The 26,942-nt window shown below is 48.9% G+C and overlaps 1 protein-coding gene across 1 annotated transcript; it reads right to left on the bottom strand.

The window, feature by feature from the left end:
* On the bottom strand, positions 1-26,008 carry PLPP2 (phospholipid phosphatase 2). The gene is made up of 6 exons (XM_083720713.1): positions 25,841-26,008; positions 8,325-8,476; positions 5,073-5,350; positions 4,057-4,114; positions 2,729-2,905; positions 1-321 (listed from the first exon to the last, which is right to left on the bottom strand). Exons 1-6 carry the CDS (start codon positions 25,893-25,895, stop codon positions 193-195), a joined length of 849 nt encoding a protein of 282 aa, XP_083576839.1. The 5' UTR covers positions 25,896-26,008; the 3' UTR covers positions 1-192.
* Positions 26,009-26,942: the final 934 nt, after the last annotated feature.

Here is a 26,942-nt window from a genome sequence, read left to right as displayed (position 1 = left end):
CCCGGCAAATGGTAAAAAAAAAATTAAAAATAAAAATGGACCGAGGGGGAAATATCCGGCCAATGATCTCCATCGCCGCAAAAGTTCAAAAGCAAAAAAAGCTTTTCGGAAAGGAGGAAGGCGATTTCGGACAAGCGGCGGAAGCAAGTCTTTCGGCCCCCCGGGAAAACAGACACGACTTCAGGCAAAAGTTCAGGCCGCGTCCTCGTAGGTGTAATGGTTCCGATCCGGCTCGCTGAGGGGCACGTTGGGCTTGTGAGCGGGGTCTTCAGGGCATAGGACCGGGGGGCGGTGCTTGAAGAAGTCAGAGACATAGCGGACCTGGAGAGGCAGGAAATTAATAATAATAATAATAATAATAATAATAATAATAATAATAATAATTTATTTGTACCCCGCCCATCTGGCTGGGTTTCCCCAGCCACTCTGGGCAGCTTCCACAAAGACCAAAAATACACTAAGATGTCACACATTAAAAACTTCTCTGAACAGGGCTGCCTTAAGATGTCTTCTGAATGTCAGGTAGTTGTTTATCTCTTTGACATCTGATGGGAGGGCGTTCCACAGGGAGGGCGCCACCACCGAGAAGGCTCTATGCCTGGTTCCCTGTAGCTTTGCTTCTCACAATGAGGGAACCGCCAGAAGGCCCTCGGTGCTGGACCTCAGAGTCCGGGCAGAACGATGTGGGTGGAGATGCTCCTTCAGGGATACTGGACCGAGGCCGTTTAGGGCTTTAAAGGTCAGCACCAACACATTGATTTGTGCTCGGAAATGTACTGGGAGCCAATGTAGGTCTTTCAGGACCGGTGTTATATGGTCTTGGCGGCCGCTCCCAGTCCCCAGTCTAGCTGCCGCATTCTGGATTAGTTGTAGTTTCCAGGTCACATTCAAAGGTAGCCCCACGTAGAGCGTGTTGCAGTAGTCCAAGCGGGAGATAACCAGAGCATGCATCACTCTGACAAGACAGTCCGCAGGCAGGGAGGGTCTCATCCTGCGTACCAGATGGAGCTGATAAACAGCCACCCTGGACACAGAACTGACCTGCGCCTCCATGGACAGCTGTGAGTCCAGAATGACTCCCAGGCTGCGCACCTGGTCCTTCAGGGGCACAGTCACCCCATTCAGGACCAGGGAGTCCCCCACACCTGCCTGCCCCCTGTCCCCTCAAAACAGTACTTCTGTCTTGCCAGGATTCAACCTCAATTAAGCACCGCGTTTGCAGGATAAATCCCAGCACCGGCCCTCGGAAGAGGCAGAGCTAGGCGGCTGCCTCGAGCGGCAAATATTGAGGGGACGACAGCGAAAAGGGACTGGAAGGAGGCAGTGAAACCCATGAGGAATCCGTCCCACCAGCCCCCAGGCAGAGGGCACATTCTGACACAGGGAATACTGCCTTGCAGGTTACAATGCTGGTTGTCAGCATAGGACCCCGGTGCTCAGAGGTCTGCAATGGTTGCTTATCTGCGATCAGGCTGAGTTCAAGGTGTTACAATATAAAACACACACACCCAACTTGGGACCAGTTTACCTGCAAGATCGCCTTGCCCCGCAGGAACCCACTTAAATCGCTCTGTTTGGTGCAATTGGCCCTGCTTAACTGGCGCCACGCGGGTGGCACTGTGGGTTAAACCACAGAGCCTAGGATTTGCCGATCAGAAGGTCGGCGGTTCGAATCCCCGCAATGACGGGGTGAGCTCCCGTTGCTCGGTCCCTGCTCCTGCCAACCTAGCAGTTCGAAAGCACCTCAAAGTGCAAATAGATAAACAGGTACCGCTCCGGCGGGAAGGTAAACGGCGTTTCCGTGCGCTGCTCTGGTTCGCCAGAAGCGGCTTAGTCCTGCTGGCCACAGGACCCGGAAGCTGTATGCCGGCTCCCTCGGCCAGTAAAGCCAGATGAGCGCCGCAACCCCAGAGTCGGTCACGACTGGACCTAATGGTCAGGGGTCCCTTTACCTTTAAACGTGCTGCTATAACCCCTGTTCCGTGTTTGTAAGAACTCGACTCTGCAACTCCCTGCCTATAGACATCAAGCAGCTGGTTGCCTTTGCTGGACTTGTTCCAGCGCCTGCTAATATAAACTGACCCTGACTCTGATGATGTTTAGAAAGCTGAGGTCATTTTAATCCGTTTCAGTATTTTTGCATGTTTCCTCGTTTTACCTTTCTTTAAACAACTTTGAGGTTTCCTGTGCGTGTTTTGTTTTGTTTCTTTTTACAATCAAACAATATACAGTGGTACCTCGGGTTACATACGCTTCAGGTTACATACGCTTCAGGTTACAGACTCCGCTAACCCAGAAATAGTGCTTCAGGTTAAGAACTTTGCTTCAGGATGAGAACAGAAATCGTGCTCCGGCGGTGCAGCGGGAGGTCCCTTTAGCTAAAGTGGTGCTTCAGGTTAAGAACAGTTTCAGGTTAAGTACAGACCTCCGGAACGAATTAAGTACTTAACCTGAGGTACCACTGTATATATCTTATGAAATGAAGACCACGAACAGTGACATCACGGAATGTTCGCAGGCATTCCAGCCAATCGGAAGCAGGAACAGAACCGCAAGGGGACTAATTTATGAGCTGTGTTTTAGGGAGAGGCTGGGCGAAGGCAGGACGGCACCCGGCTGGGATTCGAACTCAGTTCTCTGCACCCCCAGCCTGGCAGGGCCCTGGGGGGCCCCCCCAATGGACTATGCCCCCTTCCCACCTCAGCCCCGCCCCCCGACAGAGACTTACGATGAGGATCGCGATCAGCATTCCTTGCAGGAGCCCCAACAACACGTCGCTCCAGTGATGTTTGTAGTCTGAGACCCGGGTGTAACCCACGAAGATGGCAAAGGAGATGAGGAAGAACTGGATGGTAGGGCGGACCAGGCGTGCCCATCGACCAACGAGGCGTGCTTGGACGTAGAGCTGGAGAGAGAGAAAGAGAGAGAGGAGGGATTGGTTGCGGAGCAGATTTCTGACCTTCAGAAAGGGTCGGCTGCCTTTCTTCTTGAAAGACCTCCGTTGGCTCCCAGTACGTTTTCGAGCACAATTCAAAGTGTTGGTGTTGACCTTGAAAGCCCTAAATGGCCCAGTATACCTGAAGGAGCGTCTCCACCCCCATCGTTCTGCCCGGACGCTGAGGTCCAGTGCTGAGGGCCTTCTGGCGGTTCCCTCACTGTGAGAAGTCAAGTTACAGGGAACCAGGCAGAGGGCCTTCTCGGTGGTGGCGCCCGCCCTGTGGAACGCCCTCCCACCAGATTTCAAAGAGAACAACAACTACCAGTCTGAAGGCAGCCCTGTTTAGGGAATCTTTTAATGTTTGATGCATTACTGTATTTTAATATTTTGTTGGAAGCCACCCAGAGTGACTGGGGAAACCCAACCAGATGGGCGGGGTATAAATAATAAATTATTATTATTATTATTATACCTTTAGTGCCAGTATATAGAGTTTACATGTTCTTTTATGTTAGCATTCAGAACCAGGGTGGCATAACGGTTTGAGGGCTTGACTCTGACCTGGGGAGACCATGAAGCTCACTGGGTATCTTGGGCCAGTCACTGCCTCGGCCCAGTAGACCTGAAGGAGCGTCTCCACCCCCATCGTCCAGCCCGGACACTGAGGTCCAGCTCCGAGGGCCTTCTGGCAGTTCCCTCCCTGCGAGAAGCGAGGTTACAGGGAACCAGGCAGAGGGCCTTCTCGGTGGTGGCACCAGCCCTGTGGAACGCCCTCCCACCAGATGTCAAGGAAATAAACAGCTATCTGACTTTTAGAAGACATCTGAAGGCAGCCCTGTTTAGGGAAGTTTTTAATGGTTGATGTTTTATCACATTATTATTATTATTATTATTATTATTATTATTATTATTCTGTTGGGAGCTGCCCAGGGTGGCTGGGGAAACCTAGCCAGATGGGCAGGATATAAATAATAAATTATGATGATGATGTCTTAACCCAAATTCCCCTGTTACATCTGGAGATGGTAAGAATCGAACCCAGCACCTTCTGGGTTCAAAGCAAGCCTTCTGTCACTGGGCAAAGTTTCCAACGGTCGGTAAACAAAAGGAACACTTACTGCTAGGAACATCATGCAGTACATTCCAAATGAGGAGTGTCCGGAATAGAAGGATAACCTAGGAGGAAAAAAGAGAGAGATTACAAATAATAATATATAAATAAACACATCTTCGGGTTCTAAAAGTACTTGGCAGGCAACTGTTCTTGGGATGGATCTACACACACGAAAACCCCCACTATAAATAAGTCAGAAATCAAATCATCATAACAAAAGGTGGGGGAAAAACACTATGTAAAATCGCACAGAAAAGTTTTCTGCTCTATTGCGCCACCTGGTGTTGCACGTTTGCTAACGCATTCAAAATGCTTTTTGACTAATGTAGTGGCGTCGTTGGAGTGAAGGGGTCTGGCGCTGCCTGGTGGAAGGGATCCCGAGGGTCATTTAGTCTGACCCCTGCAACGCTGGGGTCTTTCGAACCTGCAATCCTAAGATTAAGCGGCTCAGGCTCCACTAGGGTGTTCAAAGGCTCTGAAGAAAGTGTGAGACGGAAACATTCAAAATAAATAGAAACTGCTAACTTCTGTTGCGAAGATCATGGCCACTGGTTCCATCACCTCCTGGCAAATAGAAGGGGAAGAAATGGAGGCAGTGAGAGATTTGACTTTCTTGGGCTCCATGATCACTGCAGATGGTGACAGCAGCCACGAAATTAAAAGACGCCTGCTTCTTGGGAGAAAAGCAATGACAAACCTGGACAGCATCTTAAAAAGCAGAGACATCACCTTGCCAACAAAGGTTCGTATAGTTAAAGCTATGGTTTCCCCAGTAGCAATGTATGGAAGTGAGAGCTGGAAAACCAGAGCTTTGACTATACAGACCTTTGTTGGCAAGGTGATGTCTCTACTTTTTAAGATGCTGTCTAGGTTGGTTGGTGTTGGTGTTCTGAAATCTCAATAAAATCATTTTGGGGGGGACTGTTAATTTGACCGCTCCACTCAGCCTGGCATTGCCCGCTCTGGAGCAGCTGCCAAGATATCGAGTCCGCCTGCCCAGCCCACCCCTTCCGCCCTTACCTGGACTCCGTGATATCTTTGGCATTGCCCTGGCAGATGTCTTCCAGCTGGACATAAACCGAGCAGTTGACTTTCGACCAATCGGGATTGCAGACCGCCAGGAAGTTGGGCCGCAGTCGCCCAATCATGTACTTCGCAAGGTCTGTTAGCGATTGGCTGATGGCGCCACCAAACAAGAAGGTCCCCACCACCTTGTATAGGGCGGCCAGGTAATTGTTGAACTTGGAGCGAGAGTACAGGCGCTCAGTGTAGACGAGGTATGCCTCACCGGCAGAAATCTACAAATGGATATATATATAGGAATCATAAAAGTGTAGAGGCCTTTCTCCTGGGCATAGTCGGCCACTTGGTGTCAAAGAAGGACAGAACATTTTTTATGTATGCTACAGCAGCAGCAAGAATCCTTATCACAAAGTACTGGAAGACACAAGATCTACCCACCCTGGAAGAGTGGCAGATGAAGGTGATGGACTATATGGAATTGGTGGAAATGACTGGCAGAATCCGAGACCTGGGAGAGGAGCTGGTGGAAGAGGACTGGAAGAAATTTAAAGACTATCTACAGAAGCAGTGTAAAATTTATGAATGCTAAAATGATGTTGGATTGAAAATAAGTGGCATTAGTGATAAAGTTAGAAAGAGTATGCAAAAACGAATTGATGGATGAAAACATTTGAGTTGTGATATGTTAAGATACAAAGTTAAAGATGATAAATTGAAAGAGGGCAAGGATTTGCTGATTTGATTATGTAAATGGGAATACAAAAAGGGGAGGTGTGAGGAGGTCAAGGAAACAAGTTAATGAATTTTAAAGTTAAAGAAAGGAAAGAGGGATTTTTTTTTCTTTTTTCTTTTTATTTACTTTTTGTTTTTTGTATCTTGTATTTTTCTGTTTTCTGTTTTCTCTTTTTTCGCTGTATTTTGTTAAGATTCTGTAAAATCTCAATAAATATTTTTATAAAAAAAACATAAAAGTGTAGAGTTGGGACCCTGAGGGTCATGTAGTTCAACCCCCGGCAGTGCAGTTATTTTTTTACCCCAAGTGGGATTCGAACTCGCAGCCCCAAGATAAAGCCTCATGGTCTACAAACTGAGCTACTGAGAGAGAGATTGATTAATGGACCTAAATTAGTCATGCGCCTTCATTTCAATGGGATTAATGGACCCAGGGTGGATCTACACACAGGGGGGGAAACACTATAAATAAGTAAGAAATTAAATCGTTTTAACAGAAGGGGAAAAAATCACTATGGAAAATCACACAGAATTTTTTTTTGCTCTCTGGTGCCATCTGGTGTTGCATGTTTATAACGCATTTGAAACGCTGTTTCATTTTGTCTTTTTACTAATTTAGCTGAGTCCCTAAATTAGTCATGTCCGTTGACTTCAATGGGCCAGGCTCTGAGTTTGACTACGACTGGATTCAGCTTTCAGTGAAGCTCATGAAATGAAAGTAAGTTTTTTTAATATAAATGAAACCTCCGTATTTGAAAAAGAGCTGTTAGAGTATAAAACAAAATTACTCTCGAGAATGTACAAATCAATACTAGAATGGTATACAAAAGATGAACAGGTTAAATCAGTAATGATACACTGGGCGAGAGATTTTGGGTATAGCATTCAACTTACAGCATGGGAGAAGTTATGGAATTGGGATTTTAAATTTACGTGTTACACACTGAAAAAAACCCTTGAAAATGATGTCCTGTTGGTATTTAACTCCCAGTAAATAAGCAAAAATGTATAAAACAGGGTCAAATGTATGCAGGAATGTAAGGGAAAAGAAGGCACCTTTCATCATATGTGGTGGAAATGTAAGGTAGTAAAAGAATTTTGGGAAATGATATATAACGAGTTGAAAAAATGTGTAAAATAACCTTTTCTTAAAAAAAAAAACCCTGAAGCCTCCCTTTTAGGAATTCTAGGTGTCGAAATCCCAAGGGAGCAGAAATAGGATTTATGTATGTGACCACAGCTGCACAGATGTTTTTGGCCTACAACTCCCATGATCCCTAGCTAGCAGGACCAGTGGCAAGGGATGATGGGAATTGTAGTCTCAAAACATCTGGGGGGGGGAGGCAGAGGAAGCCTGGCTTATGCCGGACTGGCAAAAATGACCGGAAAAATCAGAAATCAGGAAGACCAAAACTTTAATAAGGAATGGGGAAGGTTTATAACTTATCTTAAGAACCGTTATAAGCGGTTAAAATCGTTAGCAGGATCAGAATAACGCTTGTAGTTTAATGGTGAATTTTGGACATAATGGAGATGTAAAAAGATCTGGATTATTATAAAAGGTGCAGGAGGAAATGATTTAACAGGCTACTGTATTTTAATAAGTTTGTTGGAAGCCGCCCAGAGTGGCTGGGGAAACCCAGCCAGATGGGTGGGGTATAAATAATAAATTATTATTATTATTATTATTATTATTATTATTATTATTATTATTATTAAACAAAGGCGAGGGGGGAAGTCCAGGAGATTCTGTGGAATCTTGTTTCTATATTGTATGTTGGGTATGTGACTGTAAAACTTTGATTTGAAAACCAGACTGTCTTGCCAAAGTGGTGCATGCTCAGGTTATCTCCCGCTTGGACTACTACCATGCGCTCTACGTGGGGCTACCTTGGAAGGTGACCCGGAAACTACAACTAATCCAGAATGCTGCAGGTAGACTGGGGACTGGGAGCTGCCGCCGGGACCATATAACACCGGTCCTGAAAGACCTACATTGGCTCCCAGGACGTTTCCGAGCACAATTCAAAGCGTTGGTGCTGACCTTTAAAGCCCTAAACGGCCCAGTATCCCTGAAGGAGCGTCTCCACCCCCATCGTTCTGCCCGGACGCTGAGGTCCAGCTCCGAGGGCCTTCTGGCGGTTCCCTCCCTGCGAGAAGCCAAGTTACAGGGAACCAGGCAGAGGGCCTTCTCGGTGGTGGCGCCCGCCCTGTGGAACGCCCTCCCGTCAGATGTCAAAGAGATAAACTACCTGACATTCAGAAGACATTTGAAGGCAGCCCTGTTTAGGGAAGCTTTTAATGTCTAATAGGTTATTGTATTTTTATATTCTGTTGGAAGCCGCCCAGAGTGGCTGGGGATACTCAGCCAGATGGGCAGGGTATAAATATAGTTTAATTTTCTTTGAAAGAAGAAGCTCGCAGAAGGAGCTTGGGGGTCCTCAGCCTCACAGGGCTGTTGTAAGGATCCGAGTGCGAGAGCCGCCCCGCCGCTATCGTAACCACCGCTTTCCTTACGATGAGAACGGTGCACGGAATTGTCACGCCGGCCATTGCTCCGTGGGTGATGGTGTCCGCCTTGTAGGGATAGCGGATGGAGGTGTCTTCGCAATAGAAGCCCCTCTTGTAGGGGGAGTTCACCAGCGTCAGGATGATGAACGGCAGGGAGGCTGGAAGTGCAGAGAGGAAAAAGACTGTGAGGAGGAGGCAGGAAATCACACTGTGCAAGTTTATTACAGTCATAGTAAAGGTAAAGGTACCCCTGCCCATACGGGCCAGTCTTGACAGACTCTGGGGTTGTGCGCCCATCTCACTCAAGAGGCCAGGGGCCAGCGCTGTCCGGAGACACTTCCGGGTCACGTGGCCAGCGTGACATCGCTGCTCTGGCGAGCCAGAGCCGCACACGGAAACGCCGTTTACCTTCCCGCTGGTAAGCGGTCCCTATTTATCTACTTGCACCCGGAGGTGCTTTCGAACTGCTAGGTTGGCAGGCGCTGGGACCGAGCAGCGGGAGCGCACCCCGCCGCAGGGATTCGAACCGCCGACCTTTCGATCGGCAAGCCCTAGGCGCTGAGGCTTTAACCCACAGCGCCACCTGCGTCCCTATTACAGTCATACCTCGGGATAAATGCGCATTCGGGTTGCGTTCCGCGGTGACCCGGAAGTAAAGGAGCATGTTACTTCCGGGTTTCGCCGCTTGCACATGCGCAGACGGTCAAAATGACGTCATGCGCGGAAGCGACAAATGTGCTGTCGCGTCTTAGCTTATGTTCAGGATGCAAACGGGGTTCCGGAATGGATCCCGTTCGCATCCCGAGGTACCACAGTAGTGAGATTTTCAGGAGGCGGGTTGTCAGCAGAGAGAGAAAGAGAGAAAGAGAGAAAAGGAAAAAAGAGATAGAGAGAAAGAAAGAGAGAGAGAAAGAGAAAGAGAAAGAGAGAAAAAGAGAAAGAAAGAAATAGATAGAAAGAGAGAGAGAGGGAGGGAGAAGGAAGGAAGGAAAGAGAGAGAGAGAGAAACAGAGAGGAAGAGAAAGAAAGAAAGAAAGAGAGAGAGAGAGCAAGAAAGAGAAAGAAAGAAAGAAAGAAAGAGAAAGAAAGAGAAAGAAAGAGAGAGAAAGAGAGAGAAAAATAGATAGATAGAAAGAGAGAGAGAGAAAGAAAGAAAGAAAGAAAGAAAGAAAGAAAGAGACAGAGAAAGAAAGAAAGGAAGGAAGGAAGAGAGAGAGAGAGAGAGAGAAGAGAGAGAGAGAAGAGAGAGAGAGAGAGAAAGAAAGAAAGAGAGAGAGAGAGAAATAGATAGATAGATAGAAAGAGAGAGAGACAGAGAAAGAAAGAAAGAAAGAAAGAAAGAAAGGAAGGAAGGAAGGAAGGAAGGAAGGGAGGGAGGGAGGGAGGGAGAGAGAGAGAGAGAAAAGAGAGAGAAAGAAAGAAAGAAAGAAAGTAAGAGACAGAGAAAGAAAGAAAGAAAGAAAGAAAGAAAGAAAGAAAGAAAGAAAGAAAGAGACAGAGAAAGGAAGGAAGGAAGGGCGAGAGAGAGAGAGAGAGAGAGAGAAAGAGAAACAGAGAGGAAGAGAAAGAAAAAAGAGATAGAAAAAAAGAGAGAAAGAAAGAGAGAGAGAGAGAGAGAGAGAGAGAGAGAGAGAGAGTGTGTGTGGCAGAAAGAAAAGAAAAACCGCTAAGTGTTTTAATCCTGGATGATGGGGAGCGAGACAGGGCCTTGCCCAGCCCGCTAGAGGGGCCCCCTGAGCCCAGAGCTCCCGGATTAAAAGTGTGACACTGTTTTGAGCTTGGGCACAGAACCCGGAGGGGCAGGACACTCCCAATGTCAACAAGCCTCTCGCCCGCCCCCTTTTATTAGGGCTCGCCCAACGCTTCGGCAAAGGCACAGACTGCCTGCAATGCAACTCGCCTAACCGGTTCTAAGCATGAGGGGAAAGGGGGTAGAAGGATCGCCAACTGCTCTCGGTTTCCACTTTCCGCCTGCGGAGGAAGAAAGCACAAACCAACAAATCCAAAAATTTCAGGGCCGCCTCGCCGAATCAGGGCTAGAGCCTGAATCTCACGGCTGTGGGCCTCTGAGCACGCACAGAGTGCCCCCAGCCTCGCAGGGTTGTCGTCGGGGTGGAGGGAGGAGCGGGAGAACCACTTACCTGCCCCCTAGAGCTCCTTGGAGAAACAGGTGGGCCATAAATGAGGTAACTCATGAGGCTCTTAATTGGGTTGTGGGTTCGAATCTCACATTGGGCAAAAGATTCCTACATTCCAGGGGGTTCATAGAATAATAGAATCATTGAGTTGGAAGAGACCACAAGGGCCATCGAGTCCAACCCCCTGCCAAGCAGGAAACACCATCAGAGCACTCCTGACATATGGTTGTCAAGCCTCTGCTTAAAGACCTCCAAAGAAGGAGACTCCACCACACTCCTGGGCAGCAAATTCCACTGTCGAACAGCTCTTACTGTCAGGAAGTTCTTCCTAATGTTTAGGTGGAATCTTCTTTCTTGGAGTTTGGATCCATTGCTCCGTGTGACCGTGGAAATCCTTTTCCAGTTCTATGATTCTATGTTGCCTGACCCCGAAACCGCTGGAAAACTGGCCACAAATGATATTCATATCCTTCCTCGCTCATGCAAAAACTATACAGTGGTACCTCAGGTTAAGTACTTAATTCATTCTGGAGGTCCGTTCTTAACCTGAAACTGTTCTTAACCTGAAGCACCACTTTAGCTAATGGGGCCTCCTGCTGCTGCTGCGCCGCCAGAGCCCAATTTCTGTTCTTAGCCTGAAGCAAAGTTCTTAACCTGAAGCACTATTTCTGGGTTAGCAGAGTCTGTAACCTGAAGCGTATGTAACTTGAAGCGTATGTAACCCGAGGTACCACTGTATGGGGAAATCTAACCCCAGTCACAAAAGTAAAAGCTTATGTTTAGAGATCACTTGACTGGGGTTTTGTTGTTGTCGTTGTTTAGTCGTGTCCGACTCTTTGTGACCCCCTGGACCAGAGCATGCCAGGCCCTCCAGTCTTCCACTGCTTCCCGCAGTTTGGTCAAACTCATGCTGGTAGCTTCGAGAACACTATCCAACCATCTCGTCCTCTGTCGTCCCCTTCTCCTTGTGCCCTCCATCTTTCCCAACATCAGGGTCTTTTCCAGGGAGTCTTCTCTTCTCCTGAGGTGGCCAAAGTCTTGGAGCCTCAGCTTCAGGATCTGTCCTTCCAGTGAGCACTCAGGGCTGATTTCCTTCCAAATGGAGAGGTTTGATCTTCTTGCAGTCCATGGGACTCTCGAGTCTCCTCCAGCACCAGAATTCAAAAGCATCCATTCTTTGGCGATCAGCCTTCTTTATGGTCCAGCTCTCACTTCCATACATCACTACTGGGAAAACCATAGCTTTAACTATACGGACCTTTGTCGGCAAGATGATGTCTCTGCTTTTTAAGATGCTGTCCAGGTTTGTCATTGCTTTTCTCCCAAGAAGCAGGCTTCTTTTAATTTCGTGGCTGCTGTCACCATCTGCCGTGATAACGGAGCCCAAGAAAGTGAAATCTCTCACTGCCTCCATTTCCTCCCCTTCTATTTGCCAGGAGGTGATTGGGGTTAGATTCTCCTATATAGTTTTTGGCTGAGTGGCTGCCTAAGGAAGCATATATCTATATATGGCTGGAGGATGCAGGTGCAACGAGGAATCCTAATTTTAGAGGCACATTTAGACTGTTCTATTCCCAGAGGAAAAATGCAATGGTAAAGAATAAGTCCGAATCGCCACTTGGGCCGTGACGCCAGCAATGCCCACCTGTGGTTAAACCAGATTTAGGGGTAAGAGGAGCTGCAGAAACTCCAAATTAAACCTTTTTGTGCTTTTCTTAAGAGGCGCTTTATATATATATAAAAAAAGATTATGGAGGAGTAGGTAACTATTTTGGGAGAAGTCCTTTTTGCTCTCGCCGGGGCAAGGAGGGTCATCCGATTGTCCTGGGAGAGCTAAAAGCAAACACACCTAAAATAAAACCACGTCGGCACGGGAAAGACTTTACGGTGTGTTGGGGGAGGTATAATATAAAAATAGGACGTAAATGGGTTAAACGGGGGCGGAGGGGGGGAGAAGGAGGAAATGGGAAAGGGAGACGGGAGGTTTAAAATACAGGACGGGTGGTAGATTAAAATTGCAGGGAGGTCGTTTCTGCTTCCTTAAAAAGCACAGAGGGAGCTTGATTTCGCGAGTGAAAGCTTCTTAATTTGGAGGAAACGGCATAAAAAGCTGACTTTTCCGGGTGTGTCCGGATAGCTCTCTTCTTCTTTGGCGATCCCTCGTAGCCGAGTAAGATTGTCTTCCATAAACACGGTTTTAACAGTGAGTCCGTAAGTGACTGTGGAGGCCAATTCTGGATCCCCACGTCCTTCCACAGTGGGGACATTGGTTTCCGGGCCGGAGTTGATCCCTCTTTTGTTGACCACCAGCATTACGCTTTCCGTTTTCAAGTTCAGAATAGAGTAGTTGCTTTGAAAGACGATCATCAGGCATCCATACAACATGACCGGTCCAACGAAGTTGATGTTGAAGAATCATCGCTTCCACACTGGTGATCTTTGCCTTCTTCCAGTACATTGGCATTAGTTCGCCTGTCTTCCCAAGTGATGTGTAAAAATTTCCGGAGACGCCGTTGATGGAGTCTTTCGAGGAGTTGGATAGCAGCGCAATCTGCCATTCTCCACCGGAGCCTCTAGTCAAATTTGCCAGCCGGGCATGAAGGAGGTCTTCTTAGATGACAGCACCTGACGTTCGGAGATATACTACTCCTGTATAAGGAGGCTCGTTTGTTTATTTATTGTCAACCCTTTGACCCCAATGAACGTTACGATGATCAAAGCACCATGTTGAAAGCAGTTGAAAGCAGGCACGTCCAAAGTCCGTTTTGGGGGTCTAATCCGGCCCGCCAGTAGGTTTAATTCGGCCCTGTGGCAGTTTATTTCTGGGGTAAAATCCTAAAAAAACCTCAACAACTTTCGTCGGCCCTCACGGCCCTCCACTTCCTCAAATCTGGCCCTCTTTGAAGGTTTGGACACCACTGGTAAAGCAGCTTAACAGCCAGAAAAATAAAATGGGTCTGAAAAAGTGTCAAAGGTGCGTCTTCATCTTTTCCCAAAAGATGAAAAATGAAGGTGTCTTGATGAACCTCTGTGGGGAGAAAGACCCACAGATTAGGGGCTGCTACCAATAAGACCGTCGCACGCACACACGCGGCCACTCCCTGAGCATCTGAGGGTAGAGCAACTACCAAGAGGGCCTCCCTCTGCCAATCTCAGCACCCAAAAGGGTCTGAATGGAACCAGACGCTGCATTTCGTACCCAAATTGAGTTTCTGAGTCGTCCTCAAGGGCAGCCCCACAAAGAGTGCATTGCAGTAATCCAGCCCGGGGAAACTTTCCTCCCAGTGATGCCGCCGTCCGAAAGAGCATAGCCTCACAATTTGCCCCCTGTCTCCGAGGCCAGCAGGTTGGCCTCAACTTTCCCCACCTGTAATATGGGCGTGGAGGTGGTCTCCTTCAGAGACCTCTGTTAGATATATTAACCAAAGCAGGTAAATATAATCAAAGCGAAGACAGCGTCCAAGGGAACCGATCCCAGGAAGGTTGGTCGAAACGCTGTTGGGATCGAGACTGGGAGAACTAGAACCAGAATAAAGCCTGCTGCAAATGTAAGGAGAAGGAGGGGAATTTTATGCATATGTGGTGGACTTGCTCTAAGATCAAAGCCTTCTGGGATATTACTGTATTTTTCGCTCTATAAGACGCACCAGACCACAAGACACACCTAGTTTTTGGAGGAGGAAAACAAGAAGAAAAAAAAATATTCTGAATCTCAGAAGCCAGAACAGCAAGAGGCATCGCTGCGCAGTGAAAGCAGCAATCCCTCTTGCTGTTCTGGCTTCTGGGATAGCTGCGCAGCCTGCATTCGCTCCGTAAGACGTGCACACATTTCCCATTACTTTTTGACATAGGGTGAAAAAGTGGATATACGTATGCAAAGAAATTGGTAATGGTGTGTGGAAGTCTGTCAGAGGGAGGGAAGGAAGTTGATGCTGTATTTAAGCAATGCTTTAAGTTATGGATTGTATTTTCTTTATTTTTGATATGTAATGAAATTTAGAAAATTTAATAAAAATTATATATGTATATAAAAGAGAAACTGGGAGACTCGAGTTCAAATCCCGAGTAAGCCACGAAAATCCCCCCCCCCCCAGACCTTAGTTTGCCCACCCATGGCTTTCAGAGTGAGGTGCATGCGAAAAGCAAATGCGCTTGGGCTAGGCTCAAGATAAAACAGCCGAAGAGAAAGTTACTCAATCCAGGTGGATTTTCTGCATTCCGTACCTGCCCAGCCAAAGTTCTCGCCAAAGCCGCAAGCGAGTTTCAAAGGCAGCCCACGCCAAGCCTTCTCAGGCAGCAAACCACACCCCGATGCAGAGCGAACAAGAGTCGGCGGACGGGCAGAGCTCTCTCTCTCTCTCTCTCTCTCTCTGTCTCTCTCTCCTCCAGATCTTTTGATCTGGCAGTTCGTTCCAGAGACTCTGAGTCAGCCTCTTCTCTCAGGAAGTCCCTGCAGGATCAGGCCCAGCTGCCCCAAACTCCTGTTCTTGCAGCGCAGGCGAGAAACCTGAAAGTGGGTTCCGAGTGCAAAAGAGCACATTTTTTGTGTGCATGTTTGGCTCCTCACGCCGCCCTGCCAGACACCAGCTGCTTTGCGAGGAATGATCCGAGGGCTGCATTGTCCGGCCGGGCTCACAGTGCGAGGGAGGGCGCTTCGGCAGCGAGGCCTGGGTTGATGTAGCGCGATTGCATGCCCCGGGACACAGCAAACCCGGCTACGCCACTGCTCTCCCTCCCTGCAGTTTCCCGCAACCGGTATTCTGAAATGGTGGAGGCAGAGGACAGCGAATTGGTCTAATCCTCTTTTGAAGTTGGCGGGCCTCCTGTAGCAGGGAGTTCCACTGTTCAAACTATCCGCGTTCTGCCTTTTATCTGTCCCAAATCTCCCAACATTCGGCTTCTCTGGGTGCTCACGAGATGCAGAAAAACCCTTCCTCCGTTGCTGCGTATACTGTATTTTTTGCTCTATAAGGCTCACTTTTTCCCTCCTAAAAAGTAAGGGGAAATGTGTGTGCGTCTTATGGAGCGAATGCAGGCTGCGCAGCTATGCCAGAAGCCAGAACAGCAAGAGGGATTGCTGCTTTCGCTGTGCAGCGATCCCTCTTGCTGTTCTGGCTTCTGAGATTCAGAATATTTTTTTTCTTGTTTTCCTCCTCCAAAAACCAGGTGTGTCTTGTGGTCTGGTGCGTCTTATAGAGGGAAAAATACAGTAATTTTGCAGCCTTCTATCACGTCGCCTCTCGCTCGACTTTTCTCTAAACGAAAAAGCGCCCCCAATCATAGCTGTCGACTTTCCCCTTTTCTTAATCCTATTCGGAATAAGGGAATTTCCCTTAAAAAAGGGAAGAGTTGACAGCTATGCCCCCAATTCTGTACTCTTTCCTCCTTGGATAGTTGCTCCCTCCCCGTAGAGCACACATGTCCAAAGTCCGTTTTGGGGGCCTAATCCATCCCGCCGGTCGATTTAATCTGGCCCCTGTGGCAGTATATGTCCTGGGGTAAAGGTAAAGGTAAAGGGACTCCTGACCAATAGGTCCAGTCGCGGACGACTCTGGGGTTGCGGCGCTCATCTCGCTTTACTGGCCAAGGGAGCCGGCGTACAGCTTCCGGGTCATGTGGCCAGCAGGACTAAGCTGCTTCTGGCGAACCAGAGCAGCGCACTGAAACACCGTTTACCTTCCCGCCGGAGTGGTACCTATTTATCTACTTGCACTTTGATGTGCTTTCGAAATGCTAGGTGGGCAGGAGCAGGGACTGAGTAACGGGAGCTCATTGTGGGGATTCGAACCGCCGACCTTCTGATCAGCAAGCCCTAGGCTCTGTGGTTTAACCCACAGCGCCACCCACATCCCACTTGTCCTGGGGTAAAATCCTTAAAGAAGCTCAGCAACGTCTTTGGTTGGCCGTCACGCATGTTCACTTCCAATCTGGCCCTCTTTGAAAAAGGGCACCCCTGCCTTAGCGAATCATATGGATTTTGTTAAATCATCAAATGTGTGACGTTTTTATCTAACTGTCTATCCTTCCTCACATTTACAGCATATTTTGCAGAGGCTTAGGAAAGAGTGTAAGCATGCGTCTCCAACCTTTATGGGTGTTTACACTTTAAAAAACCCGAACAAACGCTTTGCCAGCGGAATCCGGAGTATCTTTTAGCCGGCAATTAAAAATACTTCCTTAAAGCGATCGGCTCGTTCCTGTTCCCTGTTCGCGGCATTTGCCTCTCCCTGTCTTCCCAAGGATTTTGGTTGCTGCTTTTATTATGATTTCTCTGTTGCATCTTCATCACGACAACCTAGCAGTTTGAAAGCACGTCAAAGTGCAAGTAGATAAATAGGTACCACTCTGGCGGGAAGGGAAATGGCGTTTCCGTGCGCTGCTCTGCTTCGCTAGAAGCGGCTTAGTCCTGCTGGCCACATGACCCGGAAGCTGTACGCCGACTCCCTCGGCCAATAAAGCGAGATGAGCGCTGCAACCCCAGAGTCGGCCACAACTGGACCTAATGGTCAGGGGTCCCTTTACCTTTACTTTACACAACAACCCTAAAGAGCAGGCCGGACTCTGCATGGTCACTTTGAAAGAACAGCAGTTGTCAAAGGGAGAAAGGTCCATGCAAAAAGCAGTGGGAGGGTTTAGCTTACGGAATCGCTTGATTTCTGCACGGGTGGTTTTTAAACAAAGCAAAGCCTTCCTGGCTAAGCAAATCTAGCTAAGGCAGGAGCTTCCGTTGACCCGCCCGCTTCCTTAGCTCCTCCCCAAAACAAATAATAATAATAATAATACTAAATTTATTATTTATACCCTGCCCATCTGGCTGGGTTTCCCCAGCCACTCTGGGCGGCTTCCAACAAAAGATTAAAAATACATTGGAACATCAGTCATTAAAAACTTCCCTAAACAATTCAGGTGTTAGCATTCCACTACACAGATACTGTCCAATAGCTCCTTGCGCTGCCTTCTCCGAGAAGGAAACAACCACAGACAACATTGGCACTAATAATAATAATAATAATAATAATTTATTCATACCCCACCCATCTGGCTGGGTTTCCCCAGCCACTCTGGGCGGCTCCCAACAGAATACAGCAGTACCTCGCGTTAAAACTTAATTTGTTCCGGAGGTCCGTTCTTAACCTGAAACTGTTCTTAACCTGAAGCACCACTTTAGCTAATGGGGCCTCCCTCTGCCACCGCACCACCGCCGTGCGATTTCTGTTCTCATCCTGAAGCAAAGTTCTTTACCCGAGGTACTATTTATGGGTTAGCGGAGTCTGTAACCTGAAGGGTATGTAACCTGAGGTACCACTGTATTAAAAACACGATTTAACATCAAACATTTAAAACATCCCTAAACAGGGCTGCTGTCAGATGTCTTGTAAATGTCAGGTAGTTGTTTATCTCTTTGACATCTGATGGGAGGACGTTCTACAAGGCGGGCGCCACCACTGAGAAGGCCCTCTGCCTGGTTCCCAGTAACCTCACTTCTCACAGGGAGGAAACTGCCAGAAGGCCCTCGGAGCTGGACCTCAGTGTCCAGGCTGGACAGTGGGGGTAGAGATATGCTTCATTAGGCAGCAACTCACGAAAAAACTATATGGGGGAATCTAACCCCAGTCACCTCCTGGCAAATAGAAGGGGAAGAAATGGAGGCAGTGAGAGATTTTACTTTCTTGGGCTCCATGATCACGGCAGATGGTGACAGCAGCCACGAAATTAAAAGACGCCTGCTTCTTGGGAGAAAAGCAATGACAAACCTACACAGCATCTTAAAAAGCAAATACTTCACATCACCTTGCCAACAAAGGTCCATATATTTAAAGCTCTGGTTTTCCCAGTAGTGATGTATGGAAGTGAGAGCTGGACCATCAAGAAGGCTGATCGCCAAAGAATGGATGCTTTTGAATTCTGGTGCTGGAGGAGACTCTTGAGAGTCCCATGGACTGCAGGAAGATCCAACCTCTCCATTCTGAAGGAAATCAGCCCTGAGTGCTCACTGGAAGGACAGATCCTGAAGCTGAGACTCCAAGACTTTGGCCACCTCAGGAGAAGAGAAGACTCCCTGGAAAAGACCCTGATGTTGGGAAAGATGGAGGGCGCAAGGAGAAGGGGACGACAGAGGACGAGATGGTGGGACAGTGTTCTCGAAGCTATCAGCATGAGTTTGACCAAACTGCGGGAGGCAGTGGAAGACAGGAGTGCCTGGCGTGCTCTGGTCCAGGGGGTCACAAAGAGGCGGACACGACTAAATGACTAAACAACAACAATTTATACCCCACCCATCTGGCTGGGCTTCCCCAGCCACTCTGGGCGGCTTCCAACAAAATATTAAAATACAATAATGCATCAAACATTTAAAAGCTTCCTTAAAGTAGGAAAAAAGCTGCTCTCCTTGCAAGGACTTTTTAGTTTAGAGGTGAAGATCAACAGGATAGAAGTGTATTAAATGATAAACGACATGGAGAGAACTCACGAGTTGCAGACATCCAGCAAAGCGGAATGCTGGGAGATTCAGGGCAAGATAAAAGCAGCATGTAGTTGAACTACGGAACTCCTTGCCACAGGGAGTGGCCGCGAATTTAGGTGGTTTTTGATAGAGGATTGGGCATATTCGAGGAGAAGGAGAAGGCCACTGACCATGACAGCTTTCCCAGCGGAGCACTGCGACGCTTCCGAATGCAAGTTGCTGGAAACCACAGTTAGAATCATAGAATAGAATCATAGAATCATTGAGTTGGAAGAGACCACAAGGGCCATCGAGTCCAACCCCCTGCCAAGCAGGAAACACCATCAGAGCACTCCTGACATATGGTTGTCAAGCCTCTGCTTAAACACCTCCAAAGAAGGAGACTCCACCACACTTCTTGGCAGCAAATTCCACTGTCAAACAGCTCTTACTGTCAGGAAGTTCTTCCTAATGTTTAGGTGGAATCTTTTTTCTTGTAGTTTGGATCCATTGCTCCGTGTCCGCTTCTCTGGAGCAGCAGAAAACAACCTTTCTCCCTCCTCTATGTGTCATCCTTTTATATATTTGAACATGGCTATCATATCACCCCTTAACCTCCTCTTCTCCAGGCTAAACATGCCCAGCTCCCTTAGCCGTTCCTCATAAGGCATCGTTTCCAGGCCTTTGACCATTTTGGTTGCCCTCCTCTGGACACGTTCCAGTTTGTCAGTTGGCTCTCTCGCACTCAGATCCTGCTCAGCAGAAATCCCACTGGTTATCGACCGCAAGACTAGACAGACCACTGGCCTGATCCAGTCGCCAGGCTCTTCTCAGCGTTCCCTGGTATGCAGTTACATTTCGTAGGGATATGTATTTAATCGCACGGTTCCTGCTTAGCTAATCTGCTTTGCCTTCCTTTTCCTCCCAAATTTCTTTAATAAAATACAGGCTTGACTCCCCAAAAAGTTAAGGAACACAAATCTCTCAATGGGTTGGATAAAAGGATAGAATAACTTGGTTTCTCGGTGTGCCAATTTTCCCCACGACACACAATAATTTTTTGGGGGGGGGGGGGAATAAGCAATATTTGGATGATTTCTGCAGCCAGGCATCTTAAGGACACGGAAAGTTGACGTTTGATAACCGCCACCTTTCGAGAAGGAGCCTTTGGGTTTGCATTTTATTTTTTAAAAAATGGCAGTAAACAAGTACCGATTTTCCCCCCGAGGGCAAAAGTACTCAGGAGCTGATTGCCATCTTCCCACAGGGCCGAAGGTCGTCTCTCTCTCTCTGCAGCCCTATTATCATTTCCTTCTCATGGCAAACCGAAGTGGTTGAGGGCCTGTCATTTTGAGAGCAAAAGAGGGCCTTTGGGGGAAAATAAGGGAGCAATTTCTGCACGCTTGGGCGAAGAGGGAGGGGGCCTTGTTGTGACGAAAAGGGAAAAAAGAAAAAAAAGAGGTCTGCAGAATAACAGGGGGAGGCAAGGCAGGGGAACTCCCTGCCACTAGAACCGCTCCTCATCTCCTTCTGTATTCTATAGTATAACATGCATTTAAATAAATAATAATAATAAACTGTTCGACATTAATTTGAGACTCTTCATTGTGGGTCGTGAGTCTGAGTCCCACAGTGGGCAAAGGATTCCTACCTCGCAGGGGGTTGGACTAGAGACTCTCAGGGTACCTTTCCAACTTTATAACTCTAGGACTCTATCACAGTCATACCTCGGGTTGAATGTGCTTCGGGACGAGCGTGTTCCGAGTTGCGCTCTGTGGCAACCCGGAAGTAACGGAGCGTGTTACTTCCGGGTTTCCCCGCTTGCGCATGCGCAGAGGCTCAAAATGACGTTGCGCGCATGCGCAGAAGCGGCGAAAAGCGACATGCGCATGCGCAGATGTGCCGTCGCTGGTTACGTTTGCTTCTAGATGCGAACGGGGCTACGGAACAGATCCCGTTCGCATCTAGAGGTACCACTGTATTCTAATGGAGGCGCAAGAGCCCTGCATTCAAATCCTGCTACTGAATAGCTTTGGTCAAGTCTCTCTCTCTCCTAAGAACCAATTCAACTGTATATCCGGAATAAAGCTCATTGACAGCCCCTTCTGATTTGTTGTTTAGTCGTTTAGTTGTGTCCAACTCTTCGTGACCCCCTGGACCAGAGAACGCTAGGCCCTCCTGTCTTCCACTGCCTCCCGCAGTTTGGTCAAACTCATGCTGGTTTCTTCGAGAACACTGTCCCCCCATCTCGTCCTCCGTCGTCCCCTTCTCCTTGTGCCCTCCATCTTTCCCAGCATCAGGGTCTTTTCCAGGGAGTCTTCTCTTCTCTTATGAGGTGGCCAAAGTCTTGGAGCCTCAGCTTCAGGATCTGTCCTTCCAGTGAGCACTCGGGGCTGATTTCCTTCGGAATGATTCACCTGCAAAATCTGGAGTCCCAGACGAACAATCAGAGTCAATTCGCTTCAGTCCTGGGGTTCAAATTCATGAACCTTGCTGGGAATGGGAGACGATGCATAAACTACGGAACTCACCGCCACTGGAGACTACAATGGCTTGGCTTCAAAATAGGACTGGACAAACTGTGGGTAGGAGAGGGCTATCGATGGCGACTAGCCAGGGTGACTATGGTCTACCTCCAGGGTCAGAGGCAGCAATGCTTCTGAGCGCCACTTGCCGGAAATTCCGGGAAGGGAGAGTTGTGTTCGAATCCTGGTTGCGGCTTTCGTAAAGGCATCTTGTTGGGTGCTGCGAAACTCTCCTTCCTTGGAGGTTTTCCAGCAGAGATTGGAGGGCCATCTGTCGGGGATGCTTTAGCCGAGATTCCTGTATCGCAACGGGTTGGACTGGATGACCCACAGGGTCCCGTCCAACTCGACGACGATTCTTCTTCCCTTTTGGCGATCCCTTGTAGCCGAGTAAGATTGTCTTTCATAAACACGGTTTTAACAGTGAGTCCGTAAGTGACTGTGGAGGCCAATTCTGGATCCCCACGTCCTTCCACAGTGGGGACATAGGTTTCCGGGCAGGAGTTGATCCTGGTGAGGGTTTGCCAAGCGTGCCTTCCTCTTAGCACGTTTCTCTCTTGTGCTCTGAGTTCGAGTGCCTTCAAAGCCCAGGACACCTTTGGGAAAGGCTGTTCTCCAACTGGAGCGCTCGCAGGCCAGTGTTTCCCAATTGTCAGTGTTTATACTACATTTTTAAAGATTTGCCTTGAGACAGTCTTTAAACCCCTTTTGTTCTGTATATACGGTATTTTTTGCTCCATAAGACGCCCCAGACCACAAGACGCACCTAGTTTTTGGAGGAGGAAAACAAGAAAAAAAATAATCTGATTCCCAGAAGCCGGAACAGCAAGAGGGATCGCTGCGCAGTGAAAGCAGCGATCCCTCTTGCTGTTCTGGCTTCTGGGATAGCTGTGCAGCCTGCATTCGCTCCATAAGATGCACACACATTTCCCCTTACTTTTTAGGAGGGAAAAAGTGAGTCTTATAGAGCAAAAAATACGGTAAGTTTTCTATTAGTTGTCGGTGTTTATACAGTCATACCTCGGGTTACAGACGCTGCAGGTTGCATTTTTTTCTGGTTACGGACGTGCCAAAACCCAGAAGCACCGGGTTTCGGCGGTCGCACTTTGCGCATGCGCAGAAGACCAAATCGCAATCTGTGCATGCGCAGACACAGCGCTGCGGGTTGCGATCATTGCAGGTTGCAAACGTGCCTCCCGCACGGATCACATTCACAACCCGAACATCCACTGTACTACATTTTTTTCAGATTTGCCTTGAGAGAGTCTTTGAACCTCTTTTGTTGATCACCAGCATTGCGCTTTCTGTTTTTAAGTTCGGAATAGAGTAGCTGCTTTGGAAGACGGTAAGTACGTTTCCGAGCACAATTCAAAGTGTTGGTGCTAACCTTGAAAGCCCTAAACGGCCTCGGTTTTGTATACCTGAAGCAGCGTCTCCACCTCCATCGTTCTGCCCGGACACCGGGGTCCAGCTCCGAGGGCCTTCTGCCCATTCCCTCCCTACGAGAAGCGAGGTTACAGGGAACCAGGCAGAGGGCCTTCTCGGTGGTGGCACCCGCCCTGTGGAACGCCCTCCCACCAGATGTCAAAGAGAACAACAACTACCAGACTTTTAGAAGACATCTGAAGGCAGCCCTGTTGAGGGAAGCTCTTAATGTTTGATGCATTACTGTATTTTAATATTTTGTTGGAAGCCGCCCAGAGTGGCTGGGGAAGCCCAGCCAGATGGGCTGGGTATAAATAATAAATTATTATTATTATTTTTAGTCAGGCATCCACACAACATGACCTGTCCAACGATTGATCCAGCAGAGCTCGTTCTGGGCTTCTCATTTGCTCCACGGCTCTTGTTCTACATCGGTTTAAAGGTCTGCTAATGAACCTTGACAGGCAAATACGGAAGCGAAGGGCAGGGCGGTTTGGCCACCGCCAGCAGCCAAAAAATCACCTCCAGGAATCTCAAAGTGAAGACAAACCCGACCCCCTTCCTGGCCAGAGGGCAGGGAGCAGACTGCAATCTTGCTGGCCAGGCCGGGCTCACGTTCCCCACCTCTTCCCCTTCACCCAGTGCCCTGCCCTAGAATCATAAAGGGACTCCATGCGGTCATCTATCCCAACCCGCTGAAAGGCCCTGGGGGGAAAGCCAGCTGCAGAAAGCAAGCAGCGCACTCCTTGCACAAAGATCTGTACATGCTGCCGGTCAGGGCCTGTCTCTATAAGAGGGCGCTTAACAAATTCCTCTTTAAATCAGCAAACATGAGGACTAAAACCTTGCTTTCCATTTTAAAGGAACGCCTCCCAAACTGTTGCTGGATCACAACTCCCATTGTCCCTAGCTAGCAAGACCAGCTCAGTCGGCAGAGCACGAGACGCCGAATCACAGGGATGTGGGTTCGAGCCCCACGCGGAGCAAAAAGATTCCGGGTTGGGCTAGATGACCCGCATGGTCCCTTTACAGTTTTTTTTATGAAAAACTCTGGTGTGCTGCTGCCGGTCAGGGTTGGAAGCGCCAGGCTAGATTGATCAACGGCCTGACTTGACAGAAGGCAGTCTCCGATGCAAACCAGACCTCTGTTTGGAAACGATGAGGACTAGAATCTTGATTTAATCTCTTCCCACTTGCACCAAGACTGCAGCACACCAGGGGAGCTAAAGGCTGGTGGACCGAGTGGTTCTGGGGTCTTATATATGTGAGTTTTACTGCAAACTATCATAACCTGAAGGGACGCGGATGGCGCTGTGGGTTAAACCACAGAGCCTAGGACTTGCCGATCAGAAGGTCAGCGGTTCGAATCCCCGCAATGACGGGTGAGCTTCCGTTGCTCGGTCCCTGCTCCTGCCAACCTAGCAGTTCGAAAGCACATAAAAGTGCAAGTAGATAAATAGGTACCACTCCAGCGGGAAGGTAAACGGCGTTTCCGTGCGCTGCTCTGGTTCGCCAGAAGTGGCTTAGCCCTGCTGGCCACATGACCCAGAAGCTGTACGCCGGCTCCCTCGGCCAGTAAAGCGAGATGAGCGCTGCAACCCCAGAGTCGGCCGTGACTGGACCTAATGGTCAGGGGTCCCTTTACCTTTACCTTTATCATAACCTGCCCCAAGGACCATTCAGTCGGCAGGAAGGATATTATAATTTTGAGCAAAGAGCGGAAGGGCAGTGGGTCAAACCGATTTGAATCCAGATTGCCTTCCAGCCACCCATTCCATCATCAGCCTCAGCGCCCACCCCCAGAAAAAATCGGCAGCATTAGAAAATGGCTCCCTGGTCCGCCTTTTAGGGTTGTCGTTACAAATCGCGGAATTAAGACCGTACGTCGACAGGCAGCGGGAAGAGCATTTCTTGAAACAAGAGACCGATCAAAACCTCAGAATCGCAGAATTGTGGAGTCATTCAGTCTAGGCTGATTTCTACAGCGGCGCTGGGTTCGAATTTTCCCTCCGTCGTGGGTTTTTTTTAGGGGGGTGGCGACCCGTCACAGAGGAATCAAAAGGAGGAATTCAGATGAGCTGGCATGCGAACCAAGCCAATGTTTCTTTGCACTGGGGGGGGGGGAGGGAGTGGTCCTTCACCCCCCCTTCTCCACCCCCCCCAGATGGTATCAATAAAACCTCAGGGCCATTCCACCACCACCACCCCTTTGCGGTAACAAATGAGAAGATGACTTAGAACTTGCAACAAAAGGAGACCAAATTAGGAAAATATGGGATGTGTGGGTGTATGTGGCCCCCCCCCCCGAAAAGCCAAGAGGTTGACTGTATAATGGATTTCATCATTTCTTGCTGGGGATTTGAATTGGGGGGGGGGGTTAATTATTTTTTTTTTAAGGCACAGACATGCTTAACTAGAGTAGCAGACTGCACACATGCGTTTCTATAGGGTGGGTGTCCCGGGGAAAAAGGAAGTTGCTCAGAGCCCCCCTCCCCATTTAAAACCCAGAGTGTCTCAAGCTAGGCAAATATCCCAGATTTTTTTTCCCCGGGGGTGGGGGGCCGTTCAGCAAAAGCAGTTGGGGGGAGAGCGGACTTAGGAGCAATTCCTAGAAGACCCTTCCCATAAAATGTTTTTTTTTGGGGGGGGGGGAGGAATTTGCAAAAGCCACGCCTGTTATTCACAATTTTTGCGGGTGTCCTGGTTAGTTTAGCTGGGCGAAAATGGGGCGCGCACCCCCTTTCCTCGTGGGTGAATATTTTTTTGGGGGGAGGGGGGAGATGGAGGCGACTTTGGCCAGGCTGCTTAGTCTTAGATGGGCAGCTTTGACTGGGCGGGGGGTTCCAAGGAGATGCCCCCTTTCCCCATTTCCAGGTGCGTAAAGGGACGGATAAATTTGGGGAAGGGGTCCAAACGCAGACAGAACAGAGGACAGCGAAGTGGGGGGGCTAGTAGTGTGTTTTTTTTGGAAGAGGGGCGAGTTTTCCTTACCAACCACGAGGCAAAGGACATCCAGCGCCAGGAACAGCCTGGTTGCGCGCTCCATCGTTCCGCGGCCGCGGGGGATGCGCTCCGGCGCAGGCGGCGCAAGCGACGCTTCTCACATCGCCGGAGAAAGACCCGCGGAAGATCCGCGTCCGCTGGCCGCAACCCTGGGAGTTAAGGAGTCGGGAGGAAGCCAGAAGGCGGAGCCGGCGCTGCCCAGGGGCGGGCGGGAAGCCGAGGGGCCGGGCTGCTGGGACTCAGCCCTGCCTCCGGAGCCCGATCTCCTCCCTTGCCTCTCGCCCGGTTGTCGTGGCTCCGAGCATGTGCAGAGTGCCTTCCCATGATTCCCGAAAGGGGCAGCCGACGAATTATCAATGGGAGTGCAACGTGCTTTGGGGCATGTGCAGAGCGCCTTTCCATAAAGCCGCAGAATCATCGGCGCAAAGTGCGTTGGGGCATGTGCAGAGTGCCTTCCCATGATTCCCGCAAGGGGCAGCTGCCGAATCGTCAATGTGAGGGCAATGTGCTTTGGGGCATGTGCAGAGCGCCTTTCCATGATTCCTGCAAGGGGAAGCCAACGAATCATCAATGTGGACGCAAAGAGCTTTGGGGCATGTGCAGAGCTCCTTGCCATGATTCTGGGAGGGGAAAGCCAAAGAATCATCAATGTGAGTGCAATGCGCTCTGGGGCATGTGCAGAGTGCCTTTCCACGATTCCAGGAGGGGAAAGCCAAAGAATCATCAATTTAAGCGCAACATGCTTTGGGGCATGTGCAGAGCGCCTTGCCATGATTCCCGCAAGGGGAAGCCGCCAAATCATCAGTATGGGTGCAATGTGCTTTGAGGCATGTGCAGATCGCCTTTCCAGTCCAGCAAGGCGGAGCCGCTGAAATGGACAGTGTGCCTTTGAGCATGGGCAGAGTGCCTTTGAAGATCACTTGGGCGGTTCACAACATTAAAAATACAACAGGAAAACCCAATGGATGCTGTGAGTTAGCCAGAACTACAGGCCAGGGCAGATAAATTATGTTTTCAGAACATAAATTAAGAGAATAGAATCATAAAGGTAAAGGGACCCCTGGCCATTAGGTACAGTCGTGGCCGACTC

The sequence above is a fragment of the Podarcis gaigeae genome, assembly GCF_964106915.1.
Source record: "Podarcis gaigeae genome assembly, chromosome: 18".
In the NCBI taxonomy this organism is placed as follows: domain Eukaryota; kingdom Metazoa; phylum Chordata; class Lepidosauria; order Squamata; family Lacertidae; genus Podarcis; species Podarcis gaigeae.
Note: the sequence above shows the minus strand (reverse complement) of the source record. Positions and strands in the feature narration are given on the sequence as shown.

Coding starts and splice junctions, on each gene's coding strand:
- PLPP2 (XM_083720713.1), bottom strand. CDS start 25,895: ATGGAGCGCGCAACCAGGCTGTTCCTGGCGCTGGATGTCCTTTGCCTC. Junction 5,351..8,324: donor TTCCGTGCACCGTTCTCATC/GTAAGGAAAGCG, acceptor ATCCATTTGTAG/ATTTCTGCCGGTGAGGCATA. Junction 2,906..4,056: donor ACTGCATGATGTTCCTAGCA/GTAAGTGTTCCT, acceptor CTCTCTCTCCAG/CTCTACGTCCAAGCACGCCT.